Consider the following 18554-nt stretch of genomic DNA (forward strand, 5'->3'; position numbering starts at 1 on the left):
CAGCTTTAATTTTTCCACAGCAGTTTATAAAATGAAAGCTGGCCTCTGATGTGCAACTAGAAAAGTTTCTCTCTCAGACACTTCTGAGCTGCAGAATCAGAGATACATGCAGTTAAAGAACCCATCCGGTTGATGGGATTTGTAAGGGGAGATTCTCATCTTTAATATGACACCAGAATTATGTTTCTAGGTGCTACAGAACCCAAAATGAGAGTGTCCGAAAGGACGCTCACTCTGCAGCATCTCGGGCAAAAAGTGACTCTTCTCAGCTCATTTGCATAGGACTTTCGAGGATATTTATTATAGGTAAATGGCTCAGATTTCACACAAAAAAAAAGAGGGAATTTTAGAAAGGACATTTCCTGAGGGGGCTGGTTGTTTAGCAGTGTAAAAGCTGGTGCCAGGTTCCCTTTAAGACGACTAAAAGTTTAACTCCTCCCACAATTACAAAACTTTTATTATCTCTGTAGGTGTCTACGCAGAGGAATGAGGACAGTGGAGAAGTGACCGGGCGCAGGGTGAAGGATCTGCTGACGCATTTCGGTGGCCTTGGGGGTGACGACAAAGACAATAAAAGACGTCACAATGGATGATAACAACAGGAAGAGAAATGTGAGATTTCAGACTGGACCTGGGATAAATGCTCGGGCAGAGGTCAGAACGGATGTGCACTTACCTCTCAGGGAGTACAGGGCATAAGTTCTGATTACTCTACCGCCATGCCCCATCGTTATCTCATAATATAATGATTTTTTTATGCCCTTACTTCCTGGTAGGCAAAAGTATCAGGACTGGAAAATAAAACAGATTTATATTCCAGGATTGTGCACTAGGGGTGTGTCCTCACACTGCTGTGCTCTTAGCTCTTTGCACTGAAATGCTTTACAGTGCTGTGAATGCTCTGTGTGAATTCTGCCGTATTCCATCAGAACTTACTAAGAGGAGAAGCGACCGCCTGTGACGCAATTCAGCACAGAGGGCAAAGAGCACAGCAGTGTGAGGGATTTGTATTTTACTCCTTCACACCTACAGGATCTTCTCATGGCCCCAGCCATCTTATATGATCAAAAAAGAAGGATACATTGTTCTAGGGGTAGAATAAAATAAATCCTGGTGCTCAAGCTTCCTAATTTCCACCCCACACAAGTCCCAGATATGTAGTTCACACCAACCTGTGCAGCTCCTCTGTTTTGTCTTCAGTCGGTCCCCGGGAAAGTAAAATATGGCGTAAAATGGCAGTGAGATGGCGGAACTGATGAGCATCACTCTGTGCAGAATAAAGAGGGGAACAAGTCAAGACCATCAAATAGCAAAATTTTTTTTTTTTAAAAAAGGTAAAAATTGTATGTGGGCGGGGTAATCAGGACTCTCCCTGTCAATCACTGTGTGTGGGCGGGGTAATCAGGACTCTCCCTGTCAATCACTGTGTGTGGGCGGGGTAATCAGGACTCTCCCTGTCAATCACTGTGTGTGGGCGGGGTAATCAGGACTCTCCCTGTCAATCACAGTGTGTGGGCGGGGTAATCAGGACTCTCCCTGTCAATCACAGTGTGTGGGCGGAGTAATCAGGACTCTCCCTGTCAATCACAGTGTGTGGGCGGAGTAATCAGGACTCTCCCTGTCAATCACAGTGTGTGGGCGGAGTAATCAGGACTCTCCCTGTCAATCACAGTGTGTGGGCGGAGTAATCAGGACTCTCCCTGTCAATCACAGTGTGTGGGTGGAGTAATCAGGACTCTCCCTGTCAATCACTGTGTGTGGGTGGAGTAATCAGGACAGTCTCACCTAAGGGTCCTGCTCCAGATCTTGTCTAACCATAAACCACAGATTATTTCTAAGCACTAAAATTAGTAAAATAACACAACTGATATAACAAAGGACCAGAAAGTTAACACAATAACTTTGGCCGACACTTTTTTTGGGTTGATGTACATACATGATGTCACGTCTCTGATCTCTTTTGTGCGCTCATCACAGAGAAGATATACAATGATGTTATCACAGTTGTATAAGCGCAAAGTCCACAGGGAAAACCATTAATTATGTATTCCCATCAAGAGGAAATGGCGTGTTCCTTTCATGCCCATTGTGTATTGTCATGTTATGGTAATTTAGAAAACCGGATCCTTTGTGCACGTCCTCAGATATGACGGGGAGAGGAAGGGTGGCAAGGGGCACGGCAGGTACTTGCATGCCATACACACATTACTTTACTTGAGACACTCTGTGGACTAAAGGGTGGTCCAGGAATTTTCGTTGAGATCTTATGTACCTACCCTTTAACTCTGGGCCCTCACACAATTAAAGGCCAAATCCAGGAGTCTGTGCAATATCCGATGGTCTGACCCCCAACACCAGAAGCTGCTCCACACGACGAGTAGTGGCAGAGAAAGGTACTGCAAGCTCAATCGCATTCATGTATATGGGACAGCACTTACAGCACCTTCTCTGCGCTACATATGAAGCCAGATACAATGGGCGCATTAACGCTTGTACAAGCGTCATAGATGCCTATACAGGAAGTCTTACTCCTAAAAAAAAAAAAAAAAAGCCTCATGCGTCTAAAAACGCATAGACTTTCTCTGTACTTGCTGAGTAACGAAGACTGCAGCCCTCTTTGTGGTAGTGCTGGTGCAGCTCCTCCCTGGCACATAGCTTTGGCTACAGGGACAGTGTTTTGAGCCGCGCCAATCCTCCTTACCTGCGATGTCCCACTCCCTCCTTTTTTGTCTGCACTGCCCCAGACTTTCCAAATACAAGCACCCCAACCCCTTCAACGAGGACAGGCTTTCTCCTTCTTTCTCATATCTTGTGCATGCGCGATGACCAGGAGGTAACACATGCGAATGAAGTGTGCGGAGTCCAGCGTGCACAGGATTTAAAGGGGCTGTCCCAAGTATTAATGATAACTGGCTGATCAGTAACAGTCCAACTTACTGGAACCTCTACCGATTTCGAAAACGGGACACCCAACCGTTCTCCCTAATGAGTGGAGCGGTTGGACAAGCATGTCCTGCTAAATGGAGCGGGAAGGCGCACGCTTGTCCTGCAAATCCACCCATTAGCGAGAACATGGATCTTGTTCTCGCCAATGGGTGAATTTGCAGGACAAGCACCTGCCTTCGCGCTCCATTCAGTAGTACGGGAATGCCGAAAATTGCTGGGGTTTGGGGGGTGTACTGCTCTCGTTATCAGTGGGAGTCCTAGAAGTCCTACAATCTGATTGTTGAGGATCTGTACTTATACACCTAGGACAACTAGATGTAGATGTCACCGAAGAGGGGTGAAGTAGTAATCAAGAGATCAGCATGAGAGAGGCAAGTGGTTAACTCCCTTTAAGACCATCCAAAACCAGAATAAGGAAAAAAAAAAACAACCCACCTCACTGTGGACGTTCCAGCTGTCCAGCGTCACGTTGAAGAGCGCTTTAAGCGCCTCTATGGTGCAATCCGTCTCTTGCCCGGACAGCGCGGGGGCGTTTACGTCAGTAGCGGCCTGGTACTTCCCGGCCCATTGGACATTCAGGATACTTTCCAAGGTCTTGGTGAGTAGGGGCAGTCCTTGGAGCTCTTGTTTTAACTGAGCCCTAATGTCTGTATGCAAAAGAGTCAGCAGAAAGAGCAATCGCAGGTCGAAGCAGCGGATGTCATTGACCGAGCGTCCGTCCATGCATTTTTCCAACAGGCCGCAAAGCCCGGCAGCAAAGTTCAGGTCCAGACTCAGCTTCTGTGCGGCCGGACTATTAAAGACGATGTTGCACAGACACTTTAACGCCTCCACGATGACGGGGAAGTCAGCGACGTCCCCCAGTGTCTTCACGTCGAGGTCCAGCTTTGCCATTTTCATCAGGATTTCCATATTTTCCTTTGTGGTGACCGGAGCTAAGACCTTCTTATCCCTGGAGAGGATGCGGAGAGCCTCCAAGCAGATAATCTGACAGGACGTGACCGCTCCTTTATCCAGGACTTCAAAAAGGGCTTCACATAGTTTCTGCGAAGAGAGAAATTAAAAGGAGCATAAACAGTTAATTAAATTTACAAAATCTCAATTTCTTCTACCCAGAAGAAAAATGCTGACTGTACATTAAGTATGTTTAAGAATTTCGAATCTGGAGCCCACTTTGATCCATCCAGCTCTCCCATTGCGTCTGTCCTAAAACGGCCGCTGCCTTCTGCAGGGAAGTGGTCATAGACACGCCCCCTAATACTGCCCTAATCCCGAACATTTAAAGTGGGTGTGTCTGTGACTTAAAAACTGGATTCTCGGTGGCTTATTTATGAGAGACAGAACAAATTGTGTGTTTATCCACTGACACTCGAGGAAGCAGGAGAGGAGAGACTGAGCAGTGAGTGTCACACATGAAGAGGGCATAGCTAAAGGAGGAATGGAGTAGTAGTAAGTTGTATTAGACTGAGCCACCTGCTGTGAGATAGAAGGGGATGTGGCCGAGGGGGGATACAGAAGTAGCAATTTGTATTATACTGGGCTGTCTTCTGTGAGATAGAAGGGGATGTGGCTGAGGGAGGGATACAGCAGTAGTGAGTTGTATTAGACTGAGCTGTCTGCTGTGAGATAGAAGAGGATGTAGCTGAGGGGGGATAGAGAAGTAGTGAGTTGTATTATATTGAGCTGTCTGCTGTGTGATCGAAGGGGATGTGGCTGAAGGAGGGATACAGCAGTAGCGAGTTGTATTAGACTGAGCTGTCTTCTGTATCCCTCCCTCAGGCGTATCCTCTTCTATCTCACAGAAGTAGTGAGCTGTGTGAGACTGAGCTGTCTGCTGTGAGATAGAAGAGGACGTGGCTGTGGGAGGGATACAGAAGTAGAGAGTTGTATTATACTGAGCTGTCTGCTGTGAGATAGAAGAGGACATGGCTGAGGGAGAGGATACAGCAGTTGTGAGGTGTATTACACTGAGCCGTCCGCTGAGAGATGAAAGTAGACGTGGCTGAGGAAGGGATATAGTAGTGGTGAGCTGTCTCACACCGAGGTGTTTGTTGTGAATTGGGAAGGGTGAGCTACCTTGCTGCTGGAGCTTGTAACAGAGGCTCTTGCATGAGGGAAGAGAGGGTGTTAACCATCTAAATCTTACTCAGACAGAATTTGTCTGAGAGAGCTCTGCTGTATATAGCCATGAATAAAAACTACCTGACACAGAGTAGAATATGCTTAATGCACAACTATTGGTTAAAAAATTTGAGTCCCTTTAGAAACCACAAAAATTGGAAAAGGCGAGCCTTTAAACCTTCTATGATTTGCTATTCCTCTGTTGTTCCTCCTGAATAACGTATCAACATACCTCTTGTCAATGGGCGGTATTTCTACACAATGTCCAATCATTGCTCACATTACCAGACTGTGCAAATTCCATAATTCTGGAAATTCTAGAATTACGCATGAATGTATACATTTCCAGGAGGAATAACAGAGGAACTGGATAACAGAGGAGTGCTCATAGCTGCAAAACATGACCATATGCAGCTAAAAGTGGGAATGCCCTTTAAGCAATGGATACTTGCCTTCCTCTTTTCTTCATCGGCGGGATCAAACTGAAATATGCTGCGATTCTGTGCGGAGAGAAGATAAACAAAATAAGCAAAAATACAAGAAGCAAAGATATAAACTATTATAACAAATAGTGCAACAAGAAAAAAAAAAAAATCCAAACAATGATCTGGCATTGGATCCGAATGAATGGCAGAACATAGTGAAGTAATGCTGCAAAATTGCTGCAAAACCACGGCACTTTACTGTGATCTGGCAATAATCACTTCAGAAGGATATGATTTAGCAGCATAATATCAACAAGAATAGATAATATTAGGAAATTGGAAAATTAATGGATAATAATTAGCGAGGCGGACATCTTGCTGGTGCTGAGAAACGTTTCCATTATCGAGCATCTCCGCATACACAGATTTATGAGTTATGGGCACAGCTGGAGCCGAGATGTCTGAGCACAGCCGTATGGTTATGCAGCAGAGCAATCGTCATGCCAGAGATTTCCAATCACCGGTCAAAGAGGGGGGGCAAGCGGCCACCAGAATCCAGCAGCTTCGTAACTGTGATCCTTAGGTATGAGGGGCCTGCTCACAAGAGCTTACAATCTATTAGGGGATAGTGGTGACACAAGAGATAGAGTAGGGAATTTAATAGTCCAAAAAGAAAGTACGTTTTTTTTTTTTCTTAGGGGGTGGAGGGTTCATGTGAATGTGGGGAATTAACCTGACTGCCTGGGTAGCGCATTCCAGAGAACTGGCACAGCACGAGGAGAGTTTTAGAGAATTTAATGGATAGGACAAGTATGGTAAAAAAAATTGAGCGTCCTTTTGTGAGGGCCCCATCAAATAACAACCCTTAGTTTAAATTCCTTTAACACGTCATACTATGCGCTGGAAGTTGAGTCAAACCTGGACTGCTATTTGCAATTAAGCTTTCAGCTCTCCCGGTCTATTTGCTTTCTAGCAAAAACATCATTATAGCATCACGGGACAAGCCCTGAGGGGAGCGCCAAGGAGCACAACACATGGCTACGGCTCAGTGACGTCAGCACATATTCGCCTCCGGGATACGATGTGGAAATAACTGCACTGAATGTGTTTACCTCTCAAGAACTTCTCTCTCCATTTTAATAGATGGCTTATGAATTACTACATTGTTATTCTACCTGCAAACTGACAAGTGGGTGGAACTCTGCAAAGTGGGCGTGTCTCTAGGGTCTGACACGAGCAGCCCTGATTGGACGACGCAAGATTGTAGCTATAAGACAGACACCACCCACCTCATTATGTAGCGGTATTATTAATGGGTAAGGTTTTGTCCAATGATCGCTCATCTTTCCCGTAAGGTATCCAAAAACCTATACCTCATCTCCCTCACGACCGAATGTCACCTGGTAGCCCCCCAGGTGTCCCATGTGGATAAACCATACAAGATTTTTTTTTTTGATGGGCTATTCTCAGGTAAGGCCATCCATATTAGATTGCCCGGGACCCCATGCCCACCCCCCACTGATCATTGGTTCAGGTCAAAGGTAAGGTCCAATAGTATACAGTGTAGGGGGCCAGGAAAGGTCAATATGGCAATTTTTACTAAACTCTAAATCTTGATACAAAAAATCAATTCTCGATTTTATACACGACTTTCCTATGTATGCCCCCATCTCTCTAGATTTACTCCCCTCTTATATCTATGCACCCAACTACTCTATGGCCCAGGACTCTTATCACGTGCCCTTAATACCTCTTCCATCTAGATTTGTTGCCCCCCACTTTTCTCTACACCCCCCCATTGTTCTCTTTGTTGCCGCCTCCCATTGTTCTCTATGCGCCCATCTGACTTTGCTGCCCCCTACTTATTTCTCTATGCCCACAATCTTTTTAGAGTGCCCAATATTTCAAAAACTGACAGCGTTCCAGGAACTGGCGGGTTGCCCTCCAAAGCTCCGACAAAGCTCCACCCCCCAGTGGGAGAGGCCAACACCGATTTAGCAATACAATTTTTTATTTATTTTTTTTTAAATCAATATCGGGCTCCTCTGAACGGGAGAATTAAATTACATTTCTGGCCTAGTTCTTGAGGCAATGTGCCAAAAAAAATAATCCTAGACAACCCCCAAAACTTGTTAAACTCAAGCAGACAAAAAAAAAAAATTTACAAAAAAAACCCCCCAGAAAACAGGTTGAACATATCTCCCGTTTCTGATCGAGAGGGTAAGTCCTGAATTTCGCGGCCTGTCCCTCTCTCCTATTATAGCAGGAAGTAGGTCATGGGGTTCAACTCTATATCCGTCGGCTCTTAACTTGACCGTTGTGGCCCTGCCGATGCTATGTGTGACAGCGGTTGGCAGGCGCAATTTGATGACATCACACAGAAAAGGGAGGGGAGAATAGCTGCAGGGGAATGAGAAAAGGGTTTTTTTTCACAGCAAAAATAAAAGAAGGGGAAAGAGGGTGTCCAACAGGAGACCATTTGATTGGGCGGTAACAAAAAATGGGCGTTATAAGGAGGGGCTACAGAAAAGGGAGCATTATACAATACATGAAGGACAGGCAGGAGGGCGAATATTATAACTGAGGGAACACTAATGGGTGGTGACAAGGGCGGGACTTGTGAACACCATCTTGGTTTTCCAAAAAGTTGAGAGGGAGGAGTTAAATACGAGACCACAGTACATGTGCGTGCACACGTCTTTCTCGTTACGTGTGAAAGTTGACTCTGCGTCCTGTTTATTAATTTATACATAACCCCCCCCCCCCACCGAGCACATTGTATATCCCAGCAACGCGTTTCGCTCCCTCCTAAAATATTCATCACTTTTTAAATTTAGATTTCACACAGAATCTTCTCTTTTCTCCCTTCTCGTAGGGTAAATGTGGCTAAATGTACAGTAAAAAGTCATGAATTAATAAGTCTATGTGGTGGCAGCGAGCGTTGGGCCTCACGCAGCTTCTCACAGTACACACCGGGCTCGCAAAGATCACAAAGTACGTCACTTGGCACAGATCAAACGCTTCCTATATGCAAAGCGGCGATGACGTGTGTGAACAGGAGGGAAGATGAATGAGCAAATCCAGACCTGGAAAGGTATCAGGAGTTCAGACGCCACGCGGCCCGACATATGGTACCCGACCCGTATGAGCGAGGTATACTATTACCGTAACTATAGGACTTGGTGTATTATCATATTATATGACCGTTTTATGCTTTGTGCCTTCCACAAGCCAGATCTTTTTATTTCTCAGTTTACAGCGCTCTATGAGGGCTTGTATTTTGCAGGATACGTTTCACTTCCTAGTGACACCAAGTAATATTCTATGTATATGTATTACATAGACTTCAATGTACCGAGAAGTGGGTAAAAAAATTCCAAATGTGGTGAAATTTAGAAATAATTGCGCCGTTTTCTAGTGAGTTTTGTTTTTACAAGGGCATTAGGATGATTTTTTTTTGCATTAGGGCAATTAATAATTACTGCAAATTAATATTTGCATATTTTCATAGGAAATTGGGAACATTTTAATTTATACCTTTCAATAACTATTATTTTAGGCCCCATAGGGGCTTATTTACTAAGGGTCCGCGGACCACACTATCGTCTGATATTCTATCGATTTCGGTTTTGCACCACATTTAACACGTGACCGCATTTAGCCGCATCGGCGCGGTCTTTCATGCGACACAAGTCGGGGGGGGGGGCGGTCCGTCGGACGATCAGACGGATTCGGACTGAGCGCGGGATTTAACATTTAAATTGTGTCGCAAGACAATGCACTGACATGCACCGGGAAGAAGAAGGTGAACTCCGGCGGACCTGAGCGGGGAAGCGACACATGCAGGATATCCGGTGCGCGATCTTAGTGAATCGCGGCACAATCCATGATCGTCGGACATTCCCGGATCGGGGATCGCGACGTGGACAGGAAGTAGGAAGCAGAAGCTGCAGGGGATCAGTAGGAAATGTACACCCTCCACAAAACGTAAGTGCCGATTTAAAGGGTTGTTTTAGTCAAGCCTTGTCTGCATGCTTTTGAATATCATTGAAGGAGGAGAGCTAAAATCAGGGGACTCCCGATAGGTGAGTATATGCTAACTTTTTATTTTATGAACAATCCCTTTAACTCCTACAGGGGTCAATAGGTCACCTCTGGTTTTCTGGCTCTGCACCATAACACACAACATCCGACTTACATGGCTGTCCATAGCGACCTTATCCAGCACACACATGCATATTTGGCTCAACCAAGTGTGCATGTCTATGTTATAAATAATAGGTAATGACCCAATCCATAGAGTCGTGATGAATTACATCCCTTTTTACAATATCTTTACAGAGGGAATTTGACCACAAAAAGGAAAGTTACTGGACACTTTCTAACAAAGGCTGATGTATAAGAAGTGGTGGAGCAGGTACGTCCTGGAATGTGCTGCGTGTATACAACCACAGAGCCTGACGTCAATACAGCTACAACGCTTATGGTCTGGAGGAAATGGTCCCTCAGAAGGGAAACCACCATCGCCCAGGGTAAAGGGTACTCCTCCCGTATAGAAAGCAGAACAAGCAAGGAATGCTGGGAAATTCCAGCTCTGACGTCTGCATATAGGATGAAACACATGTCATGTATGTACACCGTGACTGCACCAACAGAATAGTGAGTGCAGCTCTGGGGTATAATACAGGATGTAACTCAGGATCAGTACAGGATAAGTAATGTCATGTATGTACACAGTGACTGCACCAGCAGCAGAATAGTGAGTGCAGCTCTGGAGTATAATACAGGATGTAACTCAGGATCAGTACAGGATAAGTAATGTCATGTATGTACACAGTGACTGCACCAGCAGCAGAATAGTGAGTGCAGGTCTGGGGTATAATACAGGATGTAACTCAGGATCAGTACAGGATAAGTAATGTCATGTATGTACACAGTGACTGCACCAGCAGAATAGTGAGTGCAGCTCTGGAGTATAATACAGGATGTAACTCAGGATCAGTACAGGATAAGTAATGCCATGTATGTACACAGTGACTGCTCCAGCAGCAGAATAGTGAGTGCAGCTCTGGAGTATAATACAGGATAAGTAATGTCATGTATGTACACAGTGAATGCACCAGCAGCAGAATAGTGAGTGCAGCTCTGGGGTATAATACAGGATGTAACTCAGGATCAGTACAGGTTAAGTAATGTCATGTATGTACACAGTGACTGCACCAGCAGCAGAATAGTGAGTGCAGCTCTGGAGTATAATACAGGATAAATAATGTCATGTATGTACACAGAGACTGTACTATCAGCAGCAGAATAGTGAGTGCAGCTCTGATGTATAAAACAAAGATGTTACAGAGCTCTAAGAGGTGCTATACACAAGATAAGACATAAACGCCCGAGGTACCAGTAGATTTTCCAGTTAGAGGTATCCAGGGCTTCAAATTTCAGCAATGCTCTTCATGTGACATAAGTGGACACCAATACCGTAGGTAGGTTTCCTCATAGATATGGGATCCTCCACCTTATTAAACATATATGAATGTAAAGTGAGAGTTCACCGGAGAGGACAACAGATTCTGGCATCGGCCTAGAGACATAGAAGACAACATACACTACAGGAAGATCCCATCACCACAGGACCCCAATATCAGACCCCGGGATCCCAAAATACTAGCCATAGTAAACCTCCTGCTGGTGGCCCAGGTACAGAGGTCCTCAGAGGAGTCCAGGAGCGTCATACTACAGATCAGACCCCAAAATACTAGCGATAGGAAACCTCCTGATGGTGGCCCAAGTCCTCAGAGGAGTCCAGGAGCTACATACTACAGATCAGACCCCAAAATACTAGCGATAGTAAACCTCCTGATGGTGGCCCAGGTACAGAGGTCCTCAGAGGAGTCCAGGAGCGTCATACTACAGATCAGACCCCAAAATACTAGCGATAGGAAACCTCCTGATGGTGGCCCAGGTACAGAGGTCCTCAGAGGAGTCCAGGAGCGTCATACTACAGATCAGACCCCCACCACTCACAGCTTAATGGCCAACCCCCAAAACATTATTACCCCTTTAAGAAACCTAGTTGACAATGTATCCCCTCAATGCCGTCAGCTAGATACTTCCCACCACTAGGACCTACCTGTAGATAGGGGACAACTTATTGAGACCGGACAACCCCTTTAATGATTACCCAATCTGTATTTGACATGTGCTGAAGAAACTTCACCCAAATAAAATGATACAACCGGTGGTCACGTAGGCCTTCATCTCGCCCCATCTGTGCGTTCTCAAGAATATCAGCTACAGTGACGGGAGGCAGCTGAATATAGTCACCCGGTTTTAGTGCCCAATTATACTGAAGACAAGAATAGGTTATGGGTGTCCGACTCATAATAACAGGGGTCCGTCCCGTCCCCCCAACCCCCCCCCCCATTTCCGTGATCAGACTCTTATCATAAGGTGATAAGTTGTGATATTGGGGAGACCCCCTTTAAGTACAGGGTGGATTTTACAACCAAAGTCAATGTAATTGTGATGCAAAATTGTAAAAAAAAAAATAAATTAAAAATTAAAAAAGCCACTAGATGAACATTTTGGAAGCAGGTGGTCGTAATATCGCTGGCTTCCTGGTCAGAACCAGAGGGGGGCCCTGGGTTCGGATCCCACCAGAGGCGACATCCATGATGGGTTCATTCAATTACTATGTAATATTCTTAATAGGAGATTAGATAATAAGCCTCAGGTCGCATACTGCGCTGCAGACTATGTCGGCGCCATGTAAACAGGAAGCATAGAGATGAATGTCAGGCGGCTGCTGGTAAAGCATAGAGGAATATGTCATTGCTATAGAAATATGGTATCAGAGGGGCAATAATATGCAGCCAGGACCCCCCAGGAGCCCTGCACAATGCATACAACATAATGACAGCACAGCATACAATGCAGGGGGATGTATTACCTGCTCATTGTATTCCTTCAGGGCTGATTCAGTCTCCCCATGGCTCCCCGGCCTGACTCTCCCCAGCACAGTGTCCAGGTCCATGTCTGAGCAAGAAACTGCAGGAAACTTCAATATAAACTAGAAGCAAAACCCTTTTCTGTACATACTCGCTGACACACCGTCTGCGCATGCGCCGTCACATAACACACTGACCAGCCCTATCGCCAGGACGCTGCTGCTGCTCGCGGCTCTACCTAGGCTGTTGCTGAAAAGAGGGCATGTGCGCAGGCGCGAGCAGGATGATCATTCATACAGAGCTCAGCCTACCTTGCTTGGTCGAAAGTCTCTCGCGGGATCCTTGCGCATTTGTGAACGCGCGTGCGCTCTTTGGCTTGGTTGTTTTGTCGGCGGTAAGGATGCGGCCATGTTTTCGGAGTTGACAAGTTTTTGTTGTCCAATTTATATCATTCCCTGAGTATTATTTCCACCATTACTAGTTTGAAGTATAAAAAATGTGTTTATCATATTTACCGCAAGATAAGTGACAGAAATTAGCAAATACACTCCTGGGTGCACTGTGGGCGGGGACGTAGCTGATGGTGTACTTGTTTTTCTCTTTTTTTTTTTTAGACTTTATTTCTATGGGCGATGTAAATCGTTCCGCAAAGGGTGGTGGCGATTAGCAGTAGAAAGTATAAAAGCAGGTAAATGGGTATAAATGCAAGTAAATAGGAACTGCCCCGCCCCCAGCGCACCGGGAAGTTCATGGGTATAAAAATACAAAATGGAACAATGGGAAGCGACTGTCTCAGAAGCTTAGTATGTGCCAAAATACACACGCTGGGGGAGATTTATCATGAGTTTCTAAGGTAAAACTGTTCTAGTTGCCCACGGAAACCAATCGGAGCTCAGCTTTCATTTTATATAGCTGTGGGAAAATGAAAGCTGAGCTCTGATTGGTTGCCATCGGCAACTAGAAAAGTTTTGCGCAAAGAGATTTATGATAAATCTCCCCCACTGAATCTATCGTTTGTAGTCATAGGATCAGCCTATAGTAAATACAATACAATAAAGCTTTATTGATCCCTTAGGAAATTGTGGTGCACATTTGCCGGTGACCAGAACGTTTTACTTCCTTGAGTTTTTTTTCGGCACAGTTTACCTCCTATGAAGCTCTATGAGACATTGGGGCAGATTTACTTACCCGGTCCATTCGCGATCCAGCGGTGCGTTCTCTGCGGAGGATTGGGGTCCGGCCGGGATTCACTAAGGTAGTTCCTCCGACGTCCACCAGGTGTCGCTGAAGTTCATCGGAATACACTGGAGTTCACCGTCCTATCGTGGGTGCAGGTAAGCGCATGTGAAGCGACACTTTTTTTTTTCAATGCGGCGGTTTTTCCGAATCCGTCGGGTTTTCGTTCGGCCATGCCCCCGATTTCCGTCGCGTGCATGCCAGCGCCGATGCGCCACAATCCGATCGCATTCTCTAAAATCCCGTGGCCATTCAGGGAAGATCGGCGCAAACCGGAAATTTTCGGATAACCCGTCGGCAAAACGCAATTCGGGCCCCTTTAGTAAATGACCCCCATTCTGTCAGATTTGGCAAGAGAATTGCATCCTTGGGGTAACTACATGGGGGGGGGGACAGAGGTCAGAGTCCAGGCTTAGGATGCAGTCATAAGTACCCCTAGCGCTGCATTTATGGGGGATGGTCCTTGGTATACAATCGAATGCGTTTCACTGAAAACGCATATGTGCTCGGGCCAAGGACCACCCCCATGTGCTGGCACTGTGTTTGTAAAAGCAGCGCTAGCGGTACATGTGACTGCACATTCAGAAGTCAGGGGGTCCTCAGCCAATTACTCATTCAACACCTTTACCTCCTTGCTTGTTTGGTAGAAATCAGCAGACACCCCCGGCCTGTCATAGCCACAGCTAGTTGCTGATGACGTCAATTCGCCAGAATGCTAATGTGAACACTGGGTCCAAATACAAACATTTGGACTGCTTATGTCTATTGTTTGGCAGCCTAAGCATTACAAATCCTTCTGCCCTGCTCTCTGCGCTGAGATTTAAGATACACCTATGATCTCCTTTCCTGTCAGTAGATCATTTTACGCTAGAAGTAGCAGTAGGTCGGTGTATGTCGTTGAATAAAGAAGGAGAAAAAAGTAGTTACAAGGAAAACTGATTAGTGATACAATAAATTTTACTCTAAAAACCAAGCTAAACTTCTCATGAGTCCTATATAGATCCCTGATTGGGGTCCGACATATACCAGTAGGGTCTATCCTATGGCTACATTATATGATCAGTGCTCTTCATGGTCCATCTACAGCCTATTAGGTGTTTGCCTGACCCCGACCACAAAAACTTTACAAGAAAGCAGTAAAACGGTTTATTGTGTGACTGATGTTTTACATTTCTATTAGGACACTGGCCAATAATGATAAATTACCCACAGATGGCTGAAACATTATATATAAACTACTCATTGTTGTCTTACTCTTAGGGTAATGTCACGCATGGCGTTTTTAGGCTGTTTTTAGTTAGTGCATTTTAGATCATAAAAAAAACGCAACGCAACTAAAAATGGCCCAAAAATGGCCTAAAAATGCCATGTGTGACATCACCCTTAGGCCCTTTCCTCACTTGCGAGTGTGATGCGCTGAACTCGTATCACACACACAGCGAGTGCTGCCTGGATCGCCCGGCCCAAACCGGGACCGAACTCAGCATGTCAGTTCCGGTTTGCAGCGTTCGGGCCAGGCGATCCAGGCAGCACTCGCTGCGAGTGTGATACGAGTTCAGCGCATCACACTCGCAAGTGTGGAAGGGGCCTTAGGGTGATGCCACACGTGGTGGTTTGAACGCGTTTTTGCCCTGTTTTTAAGCAGTCCGTCAAAAAAACGCAAGTTACTCTAGTTTATCTTGGTTTTTAGAGTAAAATTTATTGTATCACTAATCAGTTCTCCTTGTAACTACTTTTTTTTCCTTTTTTATTCAACGACATACACCGACCTACTGCTACTTCTAGCGTAAAATGATCTACTGACAGGAAAGATGATCATAGGTGTATCTTAAATCTCAGCGCAGAGAGCAGGGCAGAAGGATTTATAATGCTTAGGCTGCCAAACAATAGACAGTCCAATAAGCAGTCCAAATGTTTGCATGCAGATGAACATTTTTTCCTCAGGTGATAGAGCTTTTTTATTTTACATGTATTTTTAGGGCTCCTACACAGCCTGGTGCCCCTGAGGAAACTCAAAGCAGGTCCTATGTCATCCGTGTCTTATCTGTATTTGGGTTTCTAAGTAATAACCTCCCGTTTTTCTATTTAGTCGGCAAAAAACAGATGCCACACACAATACACACCCTACCAAAATATGAATATAATCCCAGCTACACGATGATCCCTGCATTGTGATTCCTTCAAGGCTCCGGTTTGTTTGCCGATACACATCACATTGGGAGATTTGGCGACATTTACGTTAAATCTGTGAAGTGGGTTTTACATGAATTGACATTGATGGCCTATTCACTTCTATGGCTGTAGTTACAATTTCTTGCCACTAGAAAGAGCATGGTGCCAACTCCTACAGGGCACCGAAGAGCTGATTGGTGCAGGTATTGCCCCATCAATTAGAGATTAAAGCGGTTATACCAAGTTTGTTTGTTACCCCAATCATTAGGATATAAAATTCTGATCAGTGCTGCTCTGCTCGGACCCCCATCATTAACAAGAATGGGGTCCCTTTCCCCACCAATTAAAAGAAACAGCAGATAGAAAGTGTGTCCTAATGCTCCATCCAATACTATAATATGAGAACATTGCCGAGTACAGCGCTCCACTATGTCTGCCACTCTATGACAGCACTGGAGATACCTGAGCACTGTGCTCAGCAATATCCGACGCTCCCTTAGTATTGATTGGATCGGCGACACATGATCAACCTGCCACTCCATCAATTAGCGAGTCTAATTGTTGTATGAGTCAGCTCATGGATGGACACACCCAGTTGACCAATTAAATAGTAACACCCACTTGTCACTTTATTTAAAATATCTACACATAGAATTCCAAAGGAATCATGTTCAAATAAAGAAGCTCCAGGACCATTATTTTACAACAGAAGTGTCTAAGACAGCTGACGATAAGTGACCGGGCATATTGACTAGTTTGTTGAATCGCCACTCGAGATGAGTGGACCCGTAGTTTCGGATTAGGCCCCATGACCAGAATGTATTGGCAGCTGCACAGCCAATCCGGCAAATTGATGGCCCTTGCTACTAGGCATTGGCTATGGCTAGGTGCAAGGGGTGTCAATTTGCCGATTTGGCTGTTCACCCATCAGTCAGGCAACAAGTCCTGGTCGTGTGGCCTAATGCGGACTGAAACTACGGGTCGGCTCATCTCTACTTACGACACGCAGGGATCTTAATTGCTTGACCGAAACGCAAAACTACAGTTTTTTACAGAACCAATCATTGGAATCATGAGCTAATTGATGGATTGGATGCAAGGTTCAAGCCAAGGGTTGACCTACAAGAACCTATGGCTCGGGAGCTAGATATGGCTCTTTTGTTGGCTGCATCTGCTCTCAGACAGAGCTTTAATAAATAGTGTGAGCATAGACTGATCACTGGACACAAGCAGCGATGTTACCGCTGCCTACGTCCTTTGTACGACCCAGGCGCCATCGTCTAAGTCTGGGTCAAAGAGAAGAGCATGGGAATGATGAGGAGCTGGCTGCAGGGAGCGCTGGTAAGTGAATATTCTTTTTTTTTTTTTTTTTTGCTGTGACTACCTATCTACTGGGGTATGTGCTGGGACTAACTATCTACTGGTCTAGGGTCACAATCGGAGGTCAGCCCATTGGAAGGAAACACTGTGGAAAGCTTCCTCATTAAGCACTAAAATCTGACGTTCAATACTGGGAGCCGCCGGTCTTTATAGTAACCCGGGAAGTGGGCAGTGCCAAACAGCGGCGCACTGGCCCTTTAAATCGCACGCGCTGGCCAGCCGGGACGGGAGCCGGAAAGTGGTGAGTTGAGTGAGCTCGGAAAGGGGAACCGCCACGGAGATGGGCACGAGACCTAGATCGCAGGGGCATCCGTGACACTGGGGTTACCTATCTACTGGGGGGCATGTACATATTGTATGGCTCTTACGGAATAACATTTTAAAATATGTGGCGTTCATGGCTCTCTCAGCCAAAAAGGTTCCTGACCCCTGACCTATAGGGTTGAGTGGACCGGAACCACAATGTTTGTAGCAGAACGGATCACAAGTGCTTCCTGTAGATGTTACCATTCAGATCCTGGAAGCAAACGTTTGATCCAAGTGTTGGGTCAAACTCAGAAAAACCAAAACTGATCCAGTTCGTTCATCACTAATTACCAAACTGTGAGTTTAAAAAAAAATATTAAAATTTTTTTTTTTTTTTTTTTTTTAATTTTGGCAATTTTACTGGGTAAAATTTAACCGATAACTTCATAGAGACTGCGTTGATTTATCAAGAAAGTAGAATGAACTAATTTGACTAATATTTATCACTTTTAATACGTCATTGAGTTTTGTTTTTTTTTTTGCTTCTTTACCTTTTATGCCTATTTTCGGGTGACATATAACAGATTTTGCAAGAATCAATAGTACAGGTGAGTACATGAGAAAACTGCCTATTTTTCCACTCTATTATCCTCCTAATCTGCTTTTCACCTTCAAATCTGGGTTGAATTCTCTTGTGCTTGCAAGGAGGTCAGAAGCTCACTGAGGTGTCAGATGACAGAGGTCTATGGAGAGGGGAGGGGGAGCAGTGAATCGCAAGTACCAAGTTTTCTGTAAGGTTGGGTGACCCCATGGATAAAATTATCCTAGAGGGTACATCCTTCATTCATGAGAAACAAACCCTAGTATCCTCCAGGTCAGGTTGTCTTCTGCTGTATCTCTGGGTTTCAGTATTGTGTTACACTTGGGGCCCACCGGGGGATCCTCTGATTCTCCGGTGGGCCAGTCCGACACAGCACACTATATAACTTTTGATGAAGAGCAGATGCTTTGTAAAGACTTGTAGAAGTGGTAAATAACCAACAAGGATCAGATGGCCACCGAAACTGTTGTGTTTCGG

The 18554-nt window shown here is 45.2% G+C and overlaps 1 protein-coding gene and 1 long non-coding RNA gene across 3 annotated transcripts in view; one reads left to right on the forward strand and one right to left on the reverse strand.

Moving 5' to 3' along the window:
* RIC8B (RIC8 guanine nucleotide exchange factor B) overlaps positions 1–12718 on the reverse strand; it is a 28780-nt gene extending 16062 nt beyond the window's left edge. Inside the window, exons 1-4 of one of the 2 annotated variants that reach the window (XM_072145451.1) lie at positions 12445–12717; positions 5520–5567; positions 3382–3990; positions 1173–1267 (exon numbers count right to left, since the gene is read on the reverse strand). In XM_072145451.1, the coding sequence (XP_072001552.1) occupies positions 1173–1267; positions 3382–3990; positions 5520–5567; positions 12445–12528 (836 nt within the window). In that variant the 5' untranslated portion in view covers positions 12529–12717. Of the gene's footprint in view, positions 1–1172; positions 1268–3381; positions 3991–5519; positions 5568–12444 lie in introns of both variants that reach the window. The other variant, XM_072145452.1, reaches the window with a different exon arrangement.
* Positions 12693–18554, forward strand: part of LOC140126236 (uncharacterized) — a 60926-nt gene continuing 55064 nt past the window's right edge. Inside the window, exon 1 of the long non-coding RNA XR_011854787.1 lies at positions 12693–12836. This is a non-coding gene — a long non-coding RNA (uncharacterized lncRNA). The remainder of the gene's footprint in view (positions 12837–18554) is intronic.

This window comes from Engystomops pustulosus, chromosome 4, assembly GCF_040894005.1.
Source record: "Engystomops pustulosus chromosome 4, aEngPut4.maternal, whole genome shotgun sequence".
Lineage (NCBI taxonomy): Eukaryota > Metazoa > Chordata > Amphibia > Anura > Leptodactylidae > Engystomops > Engystomops pustulosus.